At 55.6% G+C, this 19,772-nt stretch overlaps 1 protein-coding gene across 1 annotated transcript; it reads right to left on the bottom strand.

The window, feature by feature from the left end:
• Positions 1–684: 684 nt before the first annotated feature.
• On the bottom strand, positions 685–18,476 carry OAF (out at first homolog). Its single transcript, XM_003129954.6, has 4 exons — positions 17,907–18,476; positions 4,940–5,074; positions 3,585–3,765; positions 685–1,726 (listed from the first exon to the last, which is right to left on the bottom strand). The coding sequence occupies exons 1-4, from the start codon at positions 18,177–18,179 to the stop codon at positions 1,461–1,463; spliced, it is 855 nt and encodes a 284-aa protein (XP_003130002.4). The 5' UTR covers positions 18,180–18,476; the 3' UTR covers positions 685–1,460.
• Positions 18,477–19,772: the final 1,296 nt, after the last annotated feature.

Raw genomic sequence — 19,772 nt, 5'->3', positions numbered from 1 at the left:
TAAAACTGAATCACTTTGCTGTATACCAGAAACTAACACAACACAGTAAATCAACTATACCATTAAAAAAAAAAAAATCATGGCCAGGCTTTGACCCCTGGAAATCTGGTTCTGGAGTTTTTACCTTATCTCTTGCCTCAGTCTGTGCCATGTGATTACTGTCTGGCTTGCCCATCTATGTACGTCTCATCTTGCTTTTTTTTTTTTTTTTTTTTTTGGTCTTTTTGTCTTTTCTAGGGCCACACCCTCGGCATATGGAGGTTCCCAGGTTAGGGCCTAATCAGAGCTGTAGCCACTGGCCTACGCCACAGCCACAGCAAAGTGGGATCCGAGTCGTGTCTGCGACCTACACCGCAGCTCACAGCAATACCAGATCTGTAATCCATTGAGCAAGGCCAGGGATCGAACCCACAACCTCATGGTTCCTAGTCAAATTTGTTAACCACTGCGCCACGATGGGAACGCCACGTCTTCTTAAATGCACAAGTTTTGTCGCATCCTTTGCTGGTAATACCCGCCCCCATCTACATCCTCTCGCCATCACACAGCGGCTGAGCATATAATAGGTGCTTTAGAAGTTGTCACAAGATTGGTCATCAACCAAATACAGGGACACGTCTCCTGACACCAGGTGGCAGCATTGGTCAAAAGTTCGCTCAGAACTCTTGAGTCCAGAGCGGTCAGTCAAATAAAAATTTAAACTTTTATTTCTGGTACAAATGATAAATACTTTGCATTAAAAATCTGGAATTCAAGTTTTCCTCATACTTCATGCTCACTCTCTGTCCCAGAACCTTACAAAAATATTTGTTTAGAGGGGGAAACAGGCACCTTCGCCCTTGGCGAAGTCCAAGTCTGTGGAAAGGCACATGTGGTCTGTCTCAGGGCAGGCGGCCCCCGGCTGGGCCCTGGGCAGCCCCAGAGGCCATGAGCGAGAAGAATGCAGTGAGATCCGGTGTAGGGGCTGTGGCATCGTCCCTGCCAGCCCCCTCTCTGGGGTGATGAGTGGGAAGGTGCAGAATGGGCCCCCTCCTTCCGGAGGATGGGGAAGGGCTTTGTATGGGGGGAGGTGGGTGGAACAGGCATAGACACCTTTCAGGGTCTAAACCTTCCAAGAATTAAATTAAATAGGAGAGTCACAGGCCATCACATTTTGGTTGCTTGAAAGAGAACACTTCACGGGAGCTGAAGGGGGGAAGGGGGCAAGCTTGAAGACGGCCCTTCTCTTTCTGTCCCCAAGCAAGGCACAGGGTGGGAGTGGGGGCTGCCTTCATGAGTTAACCCCTGCTGTGCCACATCCCTTTTCACAGTCACGGGTGAGGTGGCCAGAGGCTCAGGGATTAGGGGAAAGGAAGAACGAGCAATGAGGCCGCGGTCGTGGCTGGCCATCCCCTCCGGCTGGGGGAGGAGCGGTGGGCCCAGAGCAGTGGCCTCAGGGACCACCCCTCTCCCCAGCCCAGCTAGGGGTCCTCATCCCAGAGGCACAACTGCCTCTGGGGCACGGAGAAGCTGAAGCTGTAGCTCTTCTGACAGCTGCGGATGCCACACTTGTAGGGTGCTGGGCGGTCACGGCTGTGGCAGTACTTGAGCATGCAGGGGTACCAGGCCAGGCTCAGGCCATAGTGGCAGAGGCAGGGCTTCCCACGGTCCCCAACCTGTCCACAGCGAGGCAGCGACACCTGCTCTGAGGCCTGGGGCAGAGCTTCAAACACAGAGCTGTCCACACCTGCGGGAGAAGGCAGAGGTCAGAGAGGGCTGTTAGGAGGGGGCTTCCTTGCATGGCCCCTGCAGGCATCCCAACATCCCCTGAGCTAAGGGTTAGCATCCCTGGTTGACAGACGAGAAAACTGGCCCAGAGCGGTTTTAGGTTCATTAGATCTGGCTGAGGTCACCCAGTAAGTCAGGGAGACAGGACTGGACTTCAGGCCTGTCTGACTTCAAGGCCTTCGATGTCCACGCTACTGCCCTAAACACATCACAAAGAGGTGTGGGAAGTAAGAAATCAAGGGAAGCTTCTCAGAGGCGGTGTATCAGAGCTCCCGCTGTGACACACTGGGATTGGTGGTATCTCTGCAGCGCTGGGATGCAGGTTTGATCCTTGGCCTGGCACAGTGGGTTAAAGGATCTGGTGTTGCTGCAACTGCGGCTCAGATCTGATCCTTAGCCCAGAAACTCCACGTGCCTCAGAGAGGCCAAAAAAAGAAAAAAAAAAAAAAAAAAAAGGAGTTGGTATCTGAAGAGGGCCAGCTGGGGAGGTCAAGGTGGCCAGGGCACAGGGTGCATGGAGTGTGCGAATGAGGTGTGCTGGAGGACAGAGCAGTTAAAGGGCTTCAGGCTCAGCTTAGTGGCCATGGGAGGGACCAGCCTCTAGAGGACAGTATTTGGCCTGCACTTTGGGGTACAGCCCACTGGGGAGGGGTGTGTGAGGAGGGCATGACCACAGCTCTACTAGGATTTCCAAATCCAGAGCTGCCAGGAGAGGGGCAGGCATTTCTCTTGAGCCCAGCCAGCTGGGCAGAAGGACCAGGGGCCTGGAGTCAGAATGGTGACAGCTCTTTTTCTTGGAACTTTTATTTTTGTTTTTCTTTCTTTCTTTTTTTCTTTTTTTGACTCTTTGTCTTTTTGTCTTCTTCTAAGGCCGCACCCATGGCATACGGAGGTTCCCAGGCTAGGGGTCCAATTGGAGTGTAGCCGCCAGCCTACACCACAGCCACATGGGATCTGAGCCGTGTCTGCGACCTAACCACAGCTCACAGCAAGGCCAGATCCTCAACCCACTGAGCGAGGCTGAGGATCTGAGCCCATGTCCTCATGGATGCTAGTTGTGTTCGTTAACTGCTGAGCCACAACGGGAACTATTTTTGTTTTTCTTTGAAATAGCATTTTTGTTCTTGGAAAGGGAAACTCTGATGCGTTAAAGATGAGATGTACAAAACTAAGCCCTTAGAGTCAATATGTGCATCACCTCAGGGTAGACAGCACTGTTCGAGGTGCTGCCAAAACACAGAAGGGAAATGCTTGGTTCCCTGTCCCCTCTCCAGAGAAGACCTGAGGACAGTCCTGGGAAAGGTGACAGGAGATGGGCCAACAGTGAGGTCTGTTAGGCCGGAAAGATGGGGACCATGCAAAGATGGGAGTTGTTCTCAAGGATCTTGGCACAGAGGCGCTGGCACCAAAGATGGTATGAAGGGAAGGAGGAGCAGGTTTCTGAGAGGTGGCAGCAGAGGTCGCGGGTGGGAATGGGCATCTGTGGGCCCCATCTGGACCCCGGTTCCTGGGCCCATGTCCTACGACAGAAGGTCCCATCTGTGTTCTCACTAAGGCAGACATGTGCTGAGAGTTGTCTGGGAATCTGCTCCACGGGGCCTGGCAGAGTCACGGTTCTGGGTTTCCGTACCTGAAACTGGTCCCTTTCATCTGGCTGACTCTTCTCACCAAAGAGCCGCACAGGTGCCACTTCCTCTAGGAAGCCTTCCCTGATCCGTCCCAGCTGGGTTTAGAGGTCCCTCCCTCGAACTCCCATATCTCCTCATGGGTCCCCATCGTATTTGAGACGATACAGCAGTGCGCGGTCCCCAGCTGACCTTGCTCCAGCCAGAACTGGACATCCTCCTGGCGAGTGTAGATGGCATCGGCGGCTTCGGCACACACGTTGCGGAGGTGGGGGCTCAGCAGGCCCCCCTGGCTGAAGTTCACAGCGATGTCCATGTGCAGATACTCCAGGCCCCGTACCTCCTCGGCCTGCCGCACTGCCCGTGGATTTTTCTGTGTGGAGGAAAGGAGTTATTCCCACGTGGCCTCAGAAGGCTCCCTGCCCATTCTCTCCCTGCTCCCTGAGAGTCACACAAGCCCAAGGCTGCTTGCTTTCAGATCCCTGGGGCCATCTGCAGGGTGACAGTCAAGGAGCACCCAGGCCCCCTCTGACTGTCGGAGAAACATACCCAGGGCACAGTCAAGCCTTTCAGCCAGCCAACTGGGCTGACCTCTGGGGCCTGGGGGACAATTCTGACATGTTGCTGGCCGGGAGCATTGGAGGTGGGCAGGCCAGGCAAGCTGTCCCAGGGTCAATGACCTCTGGGGTCCCGTACCTTCCAACATCCAGGGAACTGGGTCTCTCTGGAAAAAGCAGGCAAAAGGGAGGGGCCTGGGACAGGTCCTGCTGCATAGTTTAGGGACCTTAGATGTGGCTGGGGAGAGGCCTGGGGTCCGGGAAGGAACTTGAGCCCGGGCATCAGGCTGAGGGTTTCAAGTGCTGCCTGAATACTGAACATGTACCAGCCCATTTAATTCTTCTTCTTTTTTAATCTTTTAGGACTGCACCCACGGCATGTGGAGGTTCCCAGGCTAGGGGTCGAATCAGAGCTACAGCTGCCGGCCTATGCCATAGCCACAGCGAGAGGGGTCCGAGCCCTGTCTGAGACCTATACCAGCGTTCACGGCAATGCCAGATCCTTAACCCACTGAATGAGGCCAGGGATTGAACCTGCATCCTCATGGACGCTAGTCAGATTCACTTCCGCTGAGCTACAATGGTGACTCCTCCATTTAATTCTCACCGTAACCCATCTCTCAGTAAGGAAATAGGGGCTTTGAAGGTGAGGTGACTTGTCCAACATCACCTAAGTGACGAGTGGTGGCGCTGGGCTAGAAGGCTAATCTGACTTGCTCCTCCATTATAAATGGGGAGGGGCTGAGATGAGGGGACTGGAGGAATCGGGGAATTGGGGGTCAGTGCAGACTAGAGGTCAGGTTTAGCCTGGGGCTCAATCGGGGGTTCAGGACTGTCGGGGATAAGAGCATCGGTGAGTCAGGGGCTGGGTGGGAGACGGAGGCTGGGGGTGGCCGTCAAGGACAGGGGTCAGAGTCAGGCTGGCTCTGGAGCTGGGGGTTCTGGTTGCAGGGATGGGGGCCCCAGAGCAGGCCTGGGATGGGCACTCACCTGTCGGAGCTTGGCCATGGCCTCACTGGGAATGATCTCATTGTGCTGCAGCCGGGTGACAAAGCAGAGGGCCTGGAACTGACTCTGCCCCTTTTCCAGCTCCCCCAGGATCAACGCTCGGAAGATCTTCACATTCTGATGGGGAAAGAGCAGGAGGATGGGGACCAGGTGGCAGGGGTGAGGCCTCCTCACCAGCCCACCCAGTGCTCAGCTCAGGCCCTAGAGAGGACGCAGGCCTTGCCACTGTCCTATAATAGCCTCCCTCCTGCTGGCCTGGGAATTTGAATCTTTCCCACTTAAACCCATGACTTAAAAGGACACACCCCAGATGTTCCAAAGCCTTCTGGAAAATTCACATAGTGAGCCGCTAGAAAGCTTTTCAAAACAAAACCACTGAAAAGTACAGAACTTCACCTTGGGAAAGGAAGCCCCCTTTTGGCACCCGGCTCATTCCCTGCTGGTGCTTCCTCGCAGTGGCATCCCTGTGTGACCCTGATCAGGGTGAATCAGGGCCCCTACAACCACCTGACTATGGCATCATGCGGGAGGCGCCGCATTTTTTTACAAGTACAGAGTTTTTTACAGAGTTTACAGAAGTATATTTTTTTAGATTCCGAGTTTTTCTCGCTGACTTCCCCGTTCAGTAGGTTTGGGGAGAATATGCCCAGGTGCTTCTGGTCAGCCAGGCTTCTGCACCTGCATCTCAGATGGAAGTGGGGGCCAGGCTGGGGTTAAGGGCAGACACAGCTGCATTCTTCTGGCCGTAGAGCTGGGATGGCTCCCCCTCCCCCTCCTCTCACTTCCCCTTTCCCCTCGGGGTTACCCACAGGCCAAGGTCTCCTTCGTGTTACTGACTCACTGTGTGAAGGGGGCAGGAGGAAGGAGAGGGGCTGTGTGATGGGGTCTCCTTCTCAGTCTGGCTGCTGGAACCCTGCGCACCTGAGATGCTCCCTGTGCCTTGGCTGACAGCCCCCAGTGAGAAGTCAGCGGGTCTCAGTCAGAAGCAGGCTAAATCTGTCAAGACACCCCTGCCTGGAAGGGCCCCAGGCCACAGGGGTGGTTCCCCTCCAGGAACCCCCGTGGTCTCGCACCGGCTGGGAGAGTCTACAGCCCGGGGTAGCTACGCATCCTTTGGCGCCTGGAGGGTCTACAGCTCGGGGTAGTTATGTATCCTTCAGCGGCCAGTTCGGCGCCCTGCCCTGGCCTCAGCCCTTGAGCACCCCTAACACTGAGCATTCTGTCCATGTGCCAGAGTGAGATGCTCTGAGAACAGGGCCTGCGAGTCCCCCTTGGATGCTGGTACAGGCAGTGAGGTGCTCAGGGTTCCACTCCAAGTCTGCATTGTATTAGCCAACATCCAGACCCATCTCCCAGCTTCCCTAAGACTTGTTTTTTTTATTTTTTGTTCTTCGCTTTCAGCCGTGCCTGTGATATGCAGAAGTTCCCAGGCCAGGGATTGAACCTGCCTCACAGCAGTACCACCACCAGATCCTTAACCCTCTGAGCCACCAGGGAACTCCACCTCTAAGCCTCGTTTGTAAAATGGGGCTGAAGATGCATGTACCAGGTAGGATTATGATGAGGATTAAATGTGTTAGTGTGGAGGGAGGCCCAGCAGGATGTCTGCCCAGAGCGAGGGCTCAGTGTTGCTGGCCATGGCCATTGCTGTAGCTGCAGGTGACCAGAAAAAGTTCCAAGTGATCTGACCCTAGTGAGTCATAACCGCCATCCCACAAATCCCTATGCCCTTTGGGAATCCCTGGACTCCACGAGGACATATCCCTACCTCCTGTCTCTGTAAGTGATCCCTAGAACACGGCGGTGTGTGAGGCTATGGGGAGATTGCCCACCAATACCGAAGTAGAAGAGACGGGCTGAGCTGGTGACCAAGGTTCCATTAGGCTCCTCATGGTCCCAGACTCACAAGGAAGGTGAATCAGAGCTCGGGGAACCTCAGCTTCCTCCCATCAGGAAATCCATTCCCCAGGCCACGAGGCTGGGATCTCCCTGCCCCGCCAGCCTGGACCATCCACCCTTCCACTCCCTGGGGTCAGCTGAGGAGACGGGAGGCTGGTACACTTGGGCATTTCCTGCTCCAGGCTCGATTCCTGCCAGGTGAGACCTGATACCAGACTTCCCGTCCTGGGGCTGAGTCAGGCGGATGTCCCTGGCAGGACCCCCAGGCAGGATCCAGAAGCCACCTCCCGGGTATTTTCAGCCATGACGCTTTAGAAGAATGCCATCTGGAATATTCACAGCTTCTTCTCCAATACAACAGGCTCGTGCCATAGCCAGTGGTCTGAAGGCTGCCCTCACCGCTTGGGCGTCATTCGTGCACCATTAGCAGGAGGAAGCATTTAAACTTTTAGACCAGACCGAGGGGCGAAAGAAATCTGGGGGAGTTTTTCCCCCTGCCTCTCTATTAAATAACAGTATCAATGACCACGAGAAAATGCTACTGAAATGGGAACTGGGCTGGGGGTGAAGAGAGGGGATGAGTGTTTTCGGAAGAGATAGATTTCCTCTGTATCTCCTATTTGTGTGGGACAAAGTTATTGAAGATTATAATTGGAAAGGACAAGTCATTGTTACCATGAGTCAAAAAGGATGTACCGTCCCGTTCAAAATCTTCACAACAACAGGAGGTTGGAACTGTGATTGTTACCGAGTTTGGAGCAGATAACTTGCTCAAGGTCATGGGACAAAGAGGAAATGTAGCCGGAATTTTAATCCAGGCGGTCTGACTCCAAACTCCAAGCTCTTGCAACCAAGGTGCACAACTGCTTCCTAGATCAACGAGTCTGATGCCGTTGATGCCCAGTTAAAGAAACTGAAGCTCAGGCCCAGAGAGGGAGTGTGGCCACACAGCTGGTGAGCGGCAGAGCCCTCTTCCAGCTGTGCCTGTCGGCGGTGGTCTGTGTGCCCCTGCAGACCTGCCCCGGGAGTGTGGCAGCTCCCATTCCATGCGAATAACAGACAAGAGCCTCTGACACAAACATGAGGGTAAGACGGCGCAGGACCTCCCTTTTAACCCGCCTGCCTGCCCTGCCCAGGGCGTCCATAAGCTCTGAATTCTCCAACCTTCTTAATCCCATGTCTCCAGAAAACCACATTCCATGTGCTGAGCCCTGGGAGGCGGAGGGCAGCCAGAAGCTCGGATCTCTTTGGTTCCATCATCCTGAACAGTGTCCCTCTCACTGTCTACTCCCTACATCTCAGACTCACTACTGAGGTTCTAGGGCCCCCCTTCCCTCCAGCACAGAGGGCAAGGCACGGGAAGAGGTCCCCCTGCTTTGGGGAACATCGGGTCAGATGTTAAGCCCAGGCCAGATGGAAGTCTGGCCCTGTGTTTTCTCCTTGCCCTGGGATGATCCACCCGAACGTGGCCTGATGCCCAAGGTAGATGACACAGCCGGAGAAAAGCCCATGGCAGGCTCCCCAGGTCCAGGGCCCAGGCTCAGGTTCCCAAGATGGGCACTTCCTGTGGCATATGGAGGTTCCCAGGCTAGGGGTCGAATCGGAGCTGCAGCTGCCGGCCTACCCCACAGCCACAGCAATGCCAGATCCAAGCCGCATCTACGACCTACAGCTATGCTGGGTCGTTAACCCACTGAGCGAGGCCAGGGATCGAACCTGCATCCTCATAGATGTCAGGTTCTCAACCTGCTGAGCCACAACAGGACACCTCTTTTGTGTGTGGTTTGAAGGTAAGTTCTCTGAGAACATGGCAGTTAAGAGCAAAGGCGCTGGAGCCCGTGCTGCCCGCGTTCAAATCCTGGCTCTGCTGATAGGAGCCGCATAAGCCTGGAGGATTTCTTTCACCTCTCTGCACTTCCGTGCCCACACGTGTAACATGAGTACAACTAACAAGACCTCAAGGGACTGCTGGGAGGAAAAATGAGTGAAAGGTCTCAGGACTGAGTGTGCTGGACTCTCAAGTTTTTCCATTATTATTGCAAGCCCTGGCCTCCACAGGCAGGTGTAAAGATTTTTCTCCCAGAGAGATGCTCCTGAGACCCAGGGAAGTTGGGTGGCTCCACTGAGGCCTGCATGTCACCAGCCAGTCAGGGGGAGAGCACTGAAGAGCATCACCTGGCATAGGGCCTGCATGACACGAGTGGGCAGGGAGGCAGGAGAATGGGCATGGCCAAGGCCAAGGCCCCTGTCTTCCAGGGCTCATAGAGGAGGCTGAAGTCAGTGTACCCTGATAAGGCCTAGGGTTGAAGTTTATGCTAAAAGCTAGAGGGCAAAGGATGCAGGAGGGAGTGCTTTTGTCTCATGGGGATGGAACTGGGAGGGGTGGAGGGAGGGACGACTTCTTTTTTTTTTTTTTTTTTTTTTGTCTTTTCTAGGGCCACAACTGCAGCATATGGAGGTTCTCAGGCTAGGGGTCTAATCGGAGCTGCAACCACTGGCCTATGCCACAGCCACAGCAAAGCGGGATCTGAGCCGTGTCTGTGACCTACACCACAGCTCACAGCAACACCCATCCTTAGCCCACTGAGCGAGGCCAGGGATAGAACCCACAATCCCATGGTTCCTAGTTGGATTCATTAACCACTGAGCCACAATGGGAACTCCAAGGGACGACTTCTTAAAGTGAAGGATGTTTCAGTGGGTTCTGGACACTCAAAGGATGAGGGGCTTTCTAGCAAAGAGAGAGGGATTTACAGAAGATGGAGAGGTGGGAAGGTCTGTTAATGTCCCCACCCCACCCACCTCTCTGCCCACCCCTCCATGCTACTGTCATACTATCGGCCTAATGTCTTTCCAAGGCTCCTTTTGTCCTCACCATAAAATATACTCCCCAGAGGCTGGCATCCAGTTTTTGCCAACAACTCTGAGCATAGAACCAAAAGAGATGGCAGATCTCAGAATGAGTGAGGCCATGCACCCTTGCATGAGTTGATGCCTCAGCCAGTGATGCCCTGTCTCCTTCTGTCCATCATCTTTCGGGTATCAGTTCAAACGCATCTATTACCTCTGCCCTCACCCGCCCTCCTGCACAGTTGGCCAGGTCCAACCCCTACCCTCCACAGCACAAATCCCACTGTGTCTGCAGTGATCTTTCCACTTGTCTTCTCATCCAGACTCAACTCCTTGAGGCTGGGAGAGTATCTTATTTTCACCTCCAGCAAGAGGGCTTCTTGGGCTTCCTCATAACTGAGCTTCTGAGGGCTGGTAGTCCTACGGCTGCGATTTTGGCTTCTAGAAGGTTTAGGGGATCATTTAGTTCATGCTTCACTGAGGTTCCTGCAGGGGACGTGACCTTCATAGGTCAAACAGTTGCAGAGCCAGGCCCAGGAGCCGAGATCTCCTGACTCAATCCTGTGATCTTTACGCTCTTCCAAGCGTCCCCCGAGCCCCAGTCCAGAGAGTCTATTCTTCTCTGTGTCCAGTCCCTGCCACGCTGCTTGAGAGCCTCTGTGTCTCACAGAGAGAAAGCTGCTCTGGATAAAGCAGGGGGCAGCCCGCTGCACTTCCAAGAGCAGGCACCCCGTGTCAGGCCCTTGATGCTGCCTTCCTGGTGAGGCGCCAGGGAAAGCTAAATGCTGGGGGTGGGAGGCAACCCTGCAGACGAGGCCACCGCCCATCACAGCGCTGACGATCGTGGTGCTGTCACGCCAGCCAGACTGCGACTTCCAGCCTCAGATACGACTGAAAAAGGGAAATAAACTTCTCCCTTGCTTCAGCCGCTGTGGGGTTTTACGTTGCAGCCAAGTCGAATCAGAACTGCACAGGCAGGTGTACACCCACCTTCACCCATTCACAGGCCACATGGTCATAACTGTTCACCCAAATGTGTTGACGCTTTTTTTTTTTTTTTCTTTTTGGTCTTTTGTCTTTTTAGGGTCTCACCCACGGCATATGGAGGTTCCCAGGCTAAGGGTCGAATCGGAGCCACAGCCACAGCCACGCAGGATCCGAGCCGTGTCTGCAACCTACACCACAACTCACGGCAATGCCAGATCTTAACTTACTGAGCGAGGCCAGGGATTGAACCCATGTCCTCAGGAATCACAGGCGGGTTCATTAACCGCTGAGCCATGAACCGTTGATTCTTGAACAATCTCCCCCACCCCAACCTGGCAGCCCCCAGCCCCCCACCCCACCCCAGGGCTCACCCTGTGGCTCAGCTGCGTAGTCCCTTCTCCCTCACACCGTGGCTCCTGTGGGCATGGCTCCTCCCTCACGGCCTCCTGAGGAGACTGCGCCTCACCCCCTTCCTCCCAGTCACATGACACAAATCCCTCCCAGCCGGTCTCAAGCCTACCTTCTCCCCAACTGTCTCTCCCGCTTCCCTGAATTCCCCCAAAGTCTTACCCATGGCGAGTCACCCTCCACCTCCCATCACCCAAGCCTTCACACACCCTGTGACACTGACCTGCCTCCAGGCACCCACGCCCCTAGTAGGCAGCCTCTCCTATGCAATTCTCAGCCCCTGGCCCATCTGCCCTCCCCCTCTGCCCTCCTAGCCCCCCTTTCCAGAAAGCCCACCATAGGCCGGGGCAGTAAAGCTTTCTCAGACCCTGCTGCTGGCCCAGCCGTCCACGGCAGGGCAACCAGAAACAGAGGCCTGGATGGCAGAGCCGCCCTTCCCTCAAAGCCCCTCTCCCAGCCCGCCTCTGTGCCACTGCAGCTGTACAGTGGGCTGGAGGCCGTCTCTCCAGGGTCCCCATGGAGCACCTGCTCCCCTCTCCTCCTTGCCCTTGGATGGCTGGCACTGTCTCCTGGGCATGTCCTCTGCCATCTCGGTCTCCTTCCTTTCACACTGGAGTGCGTGATTCTGAGGCCCAGGCTGAGCCAACCCAAATATTTATCGCTCTGCTCCTGGCTGGGGCTGCTCTGTGGCTCGAGAAGGGGCCAGCTTCCCTGGGCTGGGGAGCTGAAGGATCGACCTGGAGGGGCAGCCAGGAACCAAGGCCCTTCTAACCCCACGCTGGCTGCCCCAGGGCCAGCTCAGGAGCACCTTGGCCGCTCTGCCCAGTCTCCTCCAGCAGGAACAGCGGTGAATGCAGTGAACCCGAAGCCAGGCCAAGCACATTCCAGGCAGTGCCCAGGGACGGAGGCTGCCCCCACCAGGAGATGCCTGCAGACCCTCAGGGCTAGGCCCAGACAGAGGCTTCTTGTTACGGGGCATTAGTGCAACCACCAGCTGGGGGCAGTGCCCCCCGCCCCCGCCGCCCCCCGTGCCCCCAGTGCTCTGTCAGCCAAATCCCAAAGGTCACCACTGTCCTAACTGCCCCAGGAACAATGTGGGGCTTTATGTGGATCAACTGTGCCTCAATGTCCTGCTGACTCAGGGCTCCTGAGATGGGGCTCCCCAGACTTCTCTCTCACCCGCGTTCCCAGCCCCAGCGCCCTCTTGGCTCCCTGCCCTTCATCGGAACCCCCAGTGGCCGCCACTGCACTGCTTGCCAACTGAAAGGATGGGACAGGAGTCTTAATAGTGCTTTGGTCCCTAGAGCAGGAACAATCTGCTTAACAGCGGGAGGAAGGAGGGCGGGGGCCTGGCTGCAACTGCGATTTCACTTCTCACACGCCTCTGCCGGCCTCCGCTTCTTCGCTAAGGCCTCTCACTTCTCACAACACGCCTGCAAGCATCGCACTGCTGTCCCTGTTGTGTTTGTGTCTCATTTGAGCCTGGGGTGCAGAGAGGTTAAGTGATTTGTCAAGTCACAGAGCTGGGAAAGGGCACAGGATTGTACAGTTAGTACTTAGTGGTATCTCTGAGGTCTTTTAAAAATGGTCCCCTCACCCCCACCCCTCATCTCTCCAGAGGCCAGGGTGGGAGGGGAAAAGGGAGCGCCTCAGGCACAAAGCTGGGAAAATTCACTGGGTGGGGGGTGAGCTTGGAGGGGGCAGGGCCCAGACCAAGTTTGTAGAGGAAGGATTACCTGTAGACTTGTTTCTCTGCACCGAGGCTTTTTTCCCTGCCCTATTCGGGTTTCTTCAGCGTTCTGGAAAGAGCCCCGTTTATATGCCACAGAAGCAGAGGCAGTCAGAATATAGTGGAAAGATCAGTGGGTCCCAATAGCTATTGATCTTGTCCAAGTCACTTCTTAGCCCTGAGCCTCAGTTTTCGCATCTGCAAAATGGAAGCAAGATCTGCCATTTGACATAATTTACCGTGAGGATCAAGTGCGGCCGGGCGTGTGAAAACTGCCACAGTGTGACTGCAGTGACTACTGGATGCGCGAGGCCCAGGTATATGTGATTCTTATCTCAAGCCTGGTCTGTTTTTCTACCACCACCTCCACCTCTCTGTCCCTTGCCTTGTAGGAAGAACCTCACTCTGCCTCTCCCCTTCTTCCCAACTGGCCACTCACTTGTCCAGGTGACAGCTTTCACTGGCCCACCTGAGATCTTTTGCTAGGACTCCATCTGGACATAGGCAGGCAGGCGTGGAGAGGCTGGCCAGGCCCCGGGGGCAGGGCTGCTGATTCCCAAGAGTCCGCTATTAGGTCCGAGGGACCACGGACCTGAACTGGGTCATTCCTTCTGCTGACCCCTCATCAACTCCCATGAGGAGATGCCCTGGACCCCAAAAAGGTCTGGGCCTCTCCTGAAGGCACCTCTACTGCCCTCTGTTTCCCCAGAAGACATCCTCTTCATCACATGCCTCTCCCTCAAATCAGACAGGGCAGGGGGAGACTGCACCCTAAAAGCTCATCCTGTCTCACATCTGCATGATGTGATATCCTGTTAGAATAAACAGCCCCAGGCAGCAACAAGGCCACTGGCACATTCCACATCCTTGGTGACTGCCTCTCACAGCCTGCAACTGCTCCCCCCACTAAGACTAGGAGCCCCCAGGCAGGGATGCTGGTGTCCTCTGGACTGCTCCTTCCTCTGGCTCCCACTCACCCATGGGTGCCCCGGGCAGGGTGCATGTCCCTCGGAGTGACCTCAAGCTAACCCACCTTGTCATCTGTCTCCCTTTATCCTAGCTCCAGCCTGAGGCCCTTCACACCCCCCTCTCTCCACATGTTTGGGGTCTGTGGCTCCTTTCTCTGTGCTCCTGTTGCAGTCGCGACCACCCCCCCTCAACCCCAACCAAGCTGCATGTGACTTTCCCTTTCTCTTATCTTTCGGCCACACCCTCCCCATCCGGTCAGCACCAAACCACCAGCTGTATGACTCATCCCCGCCACAGGTTTGGGACACTTGCCCTGGTGGAGAGAAGGGAAAGAGAACGTGGACAGGGACAGCAGCTTGGGGGAGGGGGATCAAGAGGGCTGTCGGACCAAAAGCCAGGGATGGTGCCATGCCCACTATGAGATATGCCCAGTGAATATGTACTCTGGGTATGATTACCTATATGGGATCTGGATTATAAAGAAAAGTATGGGAGTTCCCGTCGTGGCGCAGTGGTTAACGAATCCGACTAGGAACCATGAGGTTGCGGGTTCGGTCCCTGCCCTTGCTCAGTGGGTTAAGGATCCGGCGTTGCCGTGAGCTGTGGTGTAGGTCGCAGACACGGCTCGGATCCCGAGTTGCTGTGGCTCTGGCGTAGGCCGGTGGCTACAGCTCTGATTCAACCCCTAGCCTGGGAACCTCCATATGCCGCGGAAGCGGCCCAAGAAATAGCAACAACAACAACAAAAGACAAAAAAAAAAAAAAAAGACAAAAGACAAAAGACAAAAAAAAAAAAAAAAAAAAAAGAAAAGTATGGCCGGTAGGAAGAGCATTAGGAATCAGAGTTCTTGTGCTGAGGGCAGGCAGAATCAGGCCTCAAGTCTATTCGCTGCTTAAAAGGCATCAGCATTATTGTGGGTAGAATGACGGGTTTCAACTAAGTGACTGAGTTTGGCCTCTATCCTCATTTAACAGTCTAACGGGGTCCCACGTTAGACATTTAACAGTCTAACGTGCTCTCTGCCTGAGCCGGGACGTCCGTCTCCTGCCCTCGGACATCAACGCTCCTGCTTCCCAGGCCTTGGGACTCAGGCTGGGACTACGCTGGCTTTCCTGGGCCTCTAGCTTGCAGATGGCAGATTGTGAGATGTCTCAGTCTCCAGAATCGTGTGAGCGTCATCATAAAATCTATACGTCTAGCCTATTATCTTTGTTCTGTGGGAGAACCCCGAATAACATATGGAGCTTCAAAGAGAAGATTAAGATGAGGGAAGAAGGCTCTTCCAGGCTCAGTGATGACTTTCTCTGTGACTTTAGGTCTGCCATTCAACCTCTCGGAGCCCGAGCTTAGTTAGTAGGGAGGGTCCAGGCTGAAATAGGACATGAACCACAGTTATGAAAGTTAATGGCTTTCTGGAGCACTTAGTACAGCGGCCGACACACAGTGGGTATTTCACACGCGTTACCCCGTTTTGGTCTCACACTGCCCATGGGGTTGGCACCATTATTACCCCCATTTTACAGAGGAAGAAATGAAGGCTTGGAGAGATCCAGTAGCTTGCGCAGGGTTAAACCAGGTCTGTCTAATTTCAGTCTGGACTGCCTCCCAAAGGTGGTAAAACAGCCAATGTTGCTAATTCCAAGTGGACGAGGGGCTGTTCCCAAATCCCCCCAATGGATGTGGTACACGAAACAAAAGAAACACTAAGTCCAGGACTTTTTCCTACAGGAAAAGTCATTACTTCTAGATAGAAGCTTCTCATGGAAATCTGCCAAAGGCAGAGAACTTGAGGACTGGGCAGGCAACGAGAGAGGTGACCCACCCCAGAAGGATTCCTTATAAAAGCTGCTTTGGCCAAAGTAGACAGTGGATCCGGGCGGGGATAAAGGCTATTCTGCCTTACCCCTAGCCTTCCCCAACTCCACCCCGCTCCACGATAGCTGAGAAAACCCTGAGAAAACCCGAGTTGGAGGGGACCTTGGAAAGCTGGTTCCCTTTCTGTGCCTCTCACTCCCAATTCCCTCCCTTGCTGGTGAAATTGGAGATGCCAGGGGCGGGTGTGAAATGCCACCTTCTGGGTCAGAGGCTAACCTGAAAAGCAGACTTTGGAACCCGGTGGAAGTTTGAACTGCTTGCAGGGGATTAAAAGGAGGCTCTTACAATCAGCTGTGAATAGATTCTTTAACTGGGCAGTCAGCCCCCCACTCTACTCTCGGCCGGGATCCCAGGTCTCCACCCCTCTGCTACTCAGGCTCTCCCCTCCCCTTGCCCTCAGGGTAGAGCAATTAAATCCTTCATGCTGCAGCTAGAGGCTATAAAAGCCGAGCCCCACTGGTTGACTCTTGGCCACAGCCTTGGCTGCTGGAGAGGTAACAGGGATGGGCCAGTCTCTCTAGGGTTCCAGCACAGCCACAGAAAAATGGGCAGTGGGCAGCAAGGTGCAAGACTCAGGCTGGCCTGAGGCTCACTCTCAAGGACAAGGGGCTTCCATGGAAGGTTAGAGGGGAGGGTTAGATCCCTGCCTGAGGACGGGAGGGGAGGGGCAGATGTCCAGCCAGTATTTGGGTGTCTGGGTTTTCCAGGAAAAGAACAGACTTGACAAAACTCTGGAGTTTAGTGGGGAGGCCAGAGGTGCTCTGGCCCTGTCAGCTTCCCTCTCTCCACACACAAACTCACCTGTCCCTACCTGAACCTGAGAACCTAGCTTGGGCCTGCTGAGGAAGGATGGACCGAAAAGGCCTCCCAATTGTGACACTCAACTGCCCTCCCTCCACCCGAAGCTACCTGCACCCCTTGTCAGCGACAGCTCAACAGTTCTGGGACAGATCATCCATCAAGTCCCACCTCCACTGTCCACACAGTCCACAGATCACTGCCCCCAATGCTATCTATGGCAATTTTGCTGGGTCCCTAGCTGACTCCCCAAACTCTACCCCCCACTCCACTTAAGCTTCCAGACTCTAAGCGGAAGGAGAGAGGCAACAGCCCTAGGTGTCCCGCTATCGGATTGGCCTCACCTCTCCAACTCCCCCAGGACACAACCTCAGGAGGCCTCTTTTTATAGGATAGGGACTTGGGGAGGGGGACTTCAAGTGATCCGGAGCCTCACTCCTTTTGAACACCTACGCCTCACCCACACTCATTTCCTCGAGGATTCCTGCTGCTGGGTCACCGTTAGTCACTCACTGCCCTTCCAGGCCCATTTCCCATAAACCCCCCTGCACCTCCACTCTCTATCCCGCCCCAATCTTGGGGGCCAAGCCCACCCCTGGTTCTCTCCACAACATAGACACCCACACCCACACCGGGGAGAAGCTGGTCTCTACCCCTCTTTCTGCAATCCGGCCCAAAACGTGGGGGATGGCTAGTCCTCTGTCATGCAGAGGGAGCAGTGGCCCCTCTCCCAGAGCATGGGGACCTCATCTGGGGCCTCTCCCCAGGTCCTCTGCTGCAAGTTTCCCAGACTTCCAGGCCAAAGAGGAGACGTAGCTTCTTCTCAGCCTGGGAGGGACAAGGGACAAGCAGCTCTGCCTAGAACCCTCCCCTTCCCCAGCCCAAGGATAAGTGGTTCCTAGACTTCAAGATGTTAGGGCTGCGGGGCATGAGCTGCCTCCTTGTTATGTACAGAGGTGAGAAAAACTGCTCAGAGAAGGAAAGAGACTTGCCCTAGATCACATAGCAAGAACCCTGGACCTCAGCCGCCTGTCCCAGGATTTTTCCCTGTTAAGAGCACGAGGAAATTACTCCAAAAAAGGGAATTGGGGTTATCAACATTGATTCTTTTGTAGGAAGGTCAGCACCTGGAGGGCTCTGGGAGGGCTGGAAGAGGAAGTGGGGAGCTGGTGTGGGAGCCTGGGCACCCAGGGCAAAGAGGTGAAAGGCTGGAGAGCTGAGACGGAGGGGCAGCTGAGGGGTTCAGAGAGAATGAAGGGCTGGGTCTGGACGCAGGGGAGCGGGTCAAAGAGATGTAGGGAAGAGCCCGGCGTGACCTTGGCAAAGTCGCGTCCCTCTCCTGGCCCAGTCTTCCGTCTGCAGGCCTCGGTGCGACCTGGCCCCCAGGGCGGTCAGACTTTCAGGTGCCCCCAGGGCGAGCGAGGGTGCCTCACCTTCTTGAAGTCGGCGGTGAAGGAAACAAGAGTGCCGTCGGGCTTGCGCAGCTCCAGGCTGATGCTGTCGGCGTCGCTGTCCGCCTGCAGGCTCTCCTCGGTCACCTGGCCGTCGGGCAGCCGCACGCGGACCCGCAGCTCCGCAGGCACGCTCGCCCCGGTCCCCGCGCCCACGCCGCGCGGCGCCCCCAGCAGCACCACGAGCAGCGGCAACAGCAGCAGCAGCAGCGCAGGGGGTACCGGGGAGACCCCGCGGCGGCCGGGAGGGCGCATCCCCGGGGACCGCCGCCGCCCTCGCGGTCCCGGCGCGCCGCGCGCGGTACCCGGAGCGGCGGGACCAAACTTCGCCCGAACTTGGAGGCTAGTTTGGGGCGCGCGGGCGCGGCTCCCCGGGGGGCTCAGCCGCTGGGCTCCCGCGACGTGGCGCCGACGCACGTGGGCTACGCTCCGCCGCGCGCCCCCCGGCGGCTCCGAGCCGGACACCGCGCTCCTGAAACCAGTCCGCCCCCTCCACGGCCCCGCGCTGGCTCCCGGGGCCCCCGACTCCTGCGCTCTGAGACTCTGTTTTGCACTTTTCATTCAATCCCACCCCCCGTCACTTCCTTCAGAAAACAGAAACCACCAGGACCTGCCTTAAAGAGACCGCGCACCTCTCGGCCCTTAAAGGGCCCGCGGCGACTCCCTGTGCCTGCGGCCAGGGGCGGGGCGGAGCGGGCCGAGGGGACGGGCGCGCGGCCGCTTTGTGGGAACCGGGGTTTCTCAATCGCCCTCCCTCCCCCGCCTTGCCCCTGCAGCGACCAGGCCCGCTCAGGAGTTGACTCTTCTGGCAAATCCCTTCCTCCAAGCAGGGGCGGGACGGGTGACTCTTCCCCGCCCCCCTTTTTTTGGCTGCTTCTTGTGCCACGTGGATGAAAGAATCGGGCTTGGTGTTTCAGGGGTTTTGTTTGGTCTTTTAGTTTCTCTGACACAGCGAATTTCTACAAACCTTCTGCAAAAATCAAACCTCACCTCGCACTCAGCCTTTTGACTGCCTTAGGTTGGGAGAGAGGGGCTGGGGTTCTGCCCGGGGCTGGGGATGGATGTGTTGACATCCATCAGGTGTGAAAACTTGATCGGTCAGGCCATGTCTCTGGACATGGCCCTCAAAGCGCTCGTGCTCTGTGAGCCCCTGGGAAGCTTTTCTTTTCTGTCCAGTCTCCAGGCGTCCTCCTTCCCCTGTTCAAGACCCTTCCTCAGTCCTGCCCACCTCCTCAGACTCCCATTCTCCCTCCCAGTAACAGGCTGAGGAAATTTCAGGGAAATGTTAGATTCCAACCCATTCTGGAGACTGTCCAGAAACTCAGGATGTGCTTGACCATCAAAGACGCTCCCACAAGCGCCATGAAAATATGACTGCCTGGCCACGCACCCAACAGTGAACTGGGTGAAGGCAGGAGGAATCGGGATTCCTACTTTCTCAGATTAGTTGTGTCCTTTGGGCAAACTAAAAAAAAAAAAAAAAAAAAAAAAAAAATTCCTTTAGGCCTAAGTGTCCCCCTGGGTATAGTGGGAGTTGCAGAGACCTACAAAATTCTTCTGAAGAGAAAGCCCCAGGGGATGCTCGGAACCTGTTGTTCTCTGATGTAGGTCTGTTTCACTGTAGGTCTGTTTCACTTCCGTTTATTCTGGGTCCCCCTATTCTTTTTGAGATCTGGATCACAGCTGGTGAATACCTTCCTAGGTACTGCAGTCTCCTTCTCATCTAGGTTTTCCCCAGCCCAGGGTTCTTTTTAGGACCAAAGATGACAACAGGTCCCCAGGCACCCAGGTACTGTGAGGGTACCGATAGCAGAGCCAGATGCCCTTGAACTGCAGCGTAGGGCCCAG

The sequence above is a fragment of the Sus scrofa genome, chromosome 9 (genome assembly GCF_054392235.1).
Source record: "Sus scrofa isolate SSC_HxYL_T2T_F1_AM1 chromosome 9, Sscrofa_HxYL_maternal_Yorkshire_Landrace_v2.0, whole genome shotgun sequence".
NCBI classification, from domain to species: Eukaryota; Metazoa; Chordata; class Mammalia; order Artiodactyla; family Suidae; genus Sus; species Sus scrofa.
Note: the sequence above shows the minus strand (reverse complement) of the source record. Positions and strands in the feature narration are given on the sequence as shown.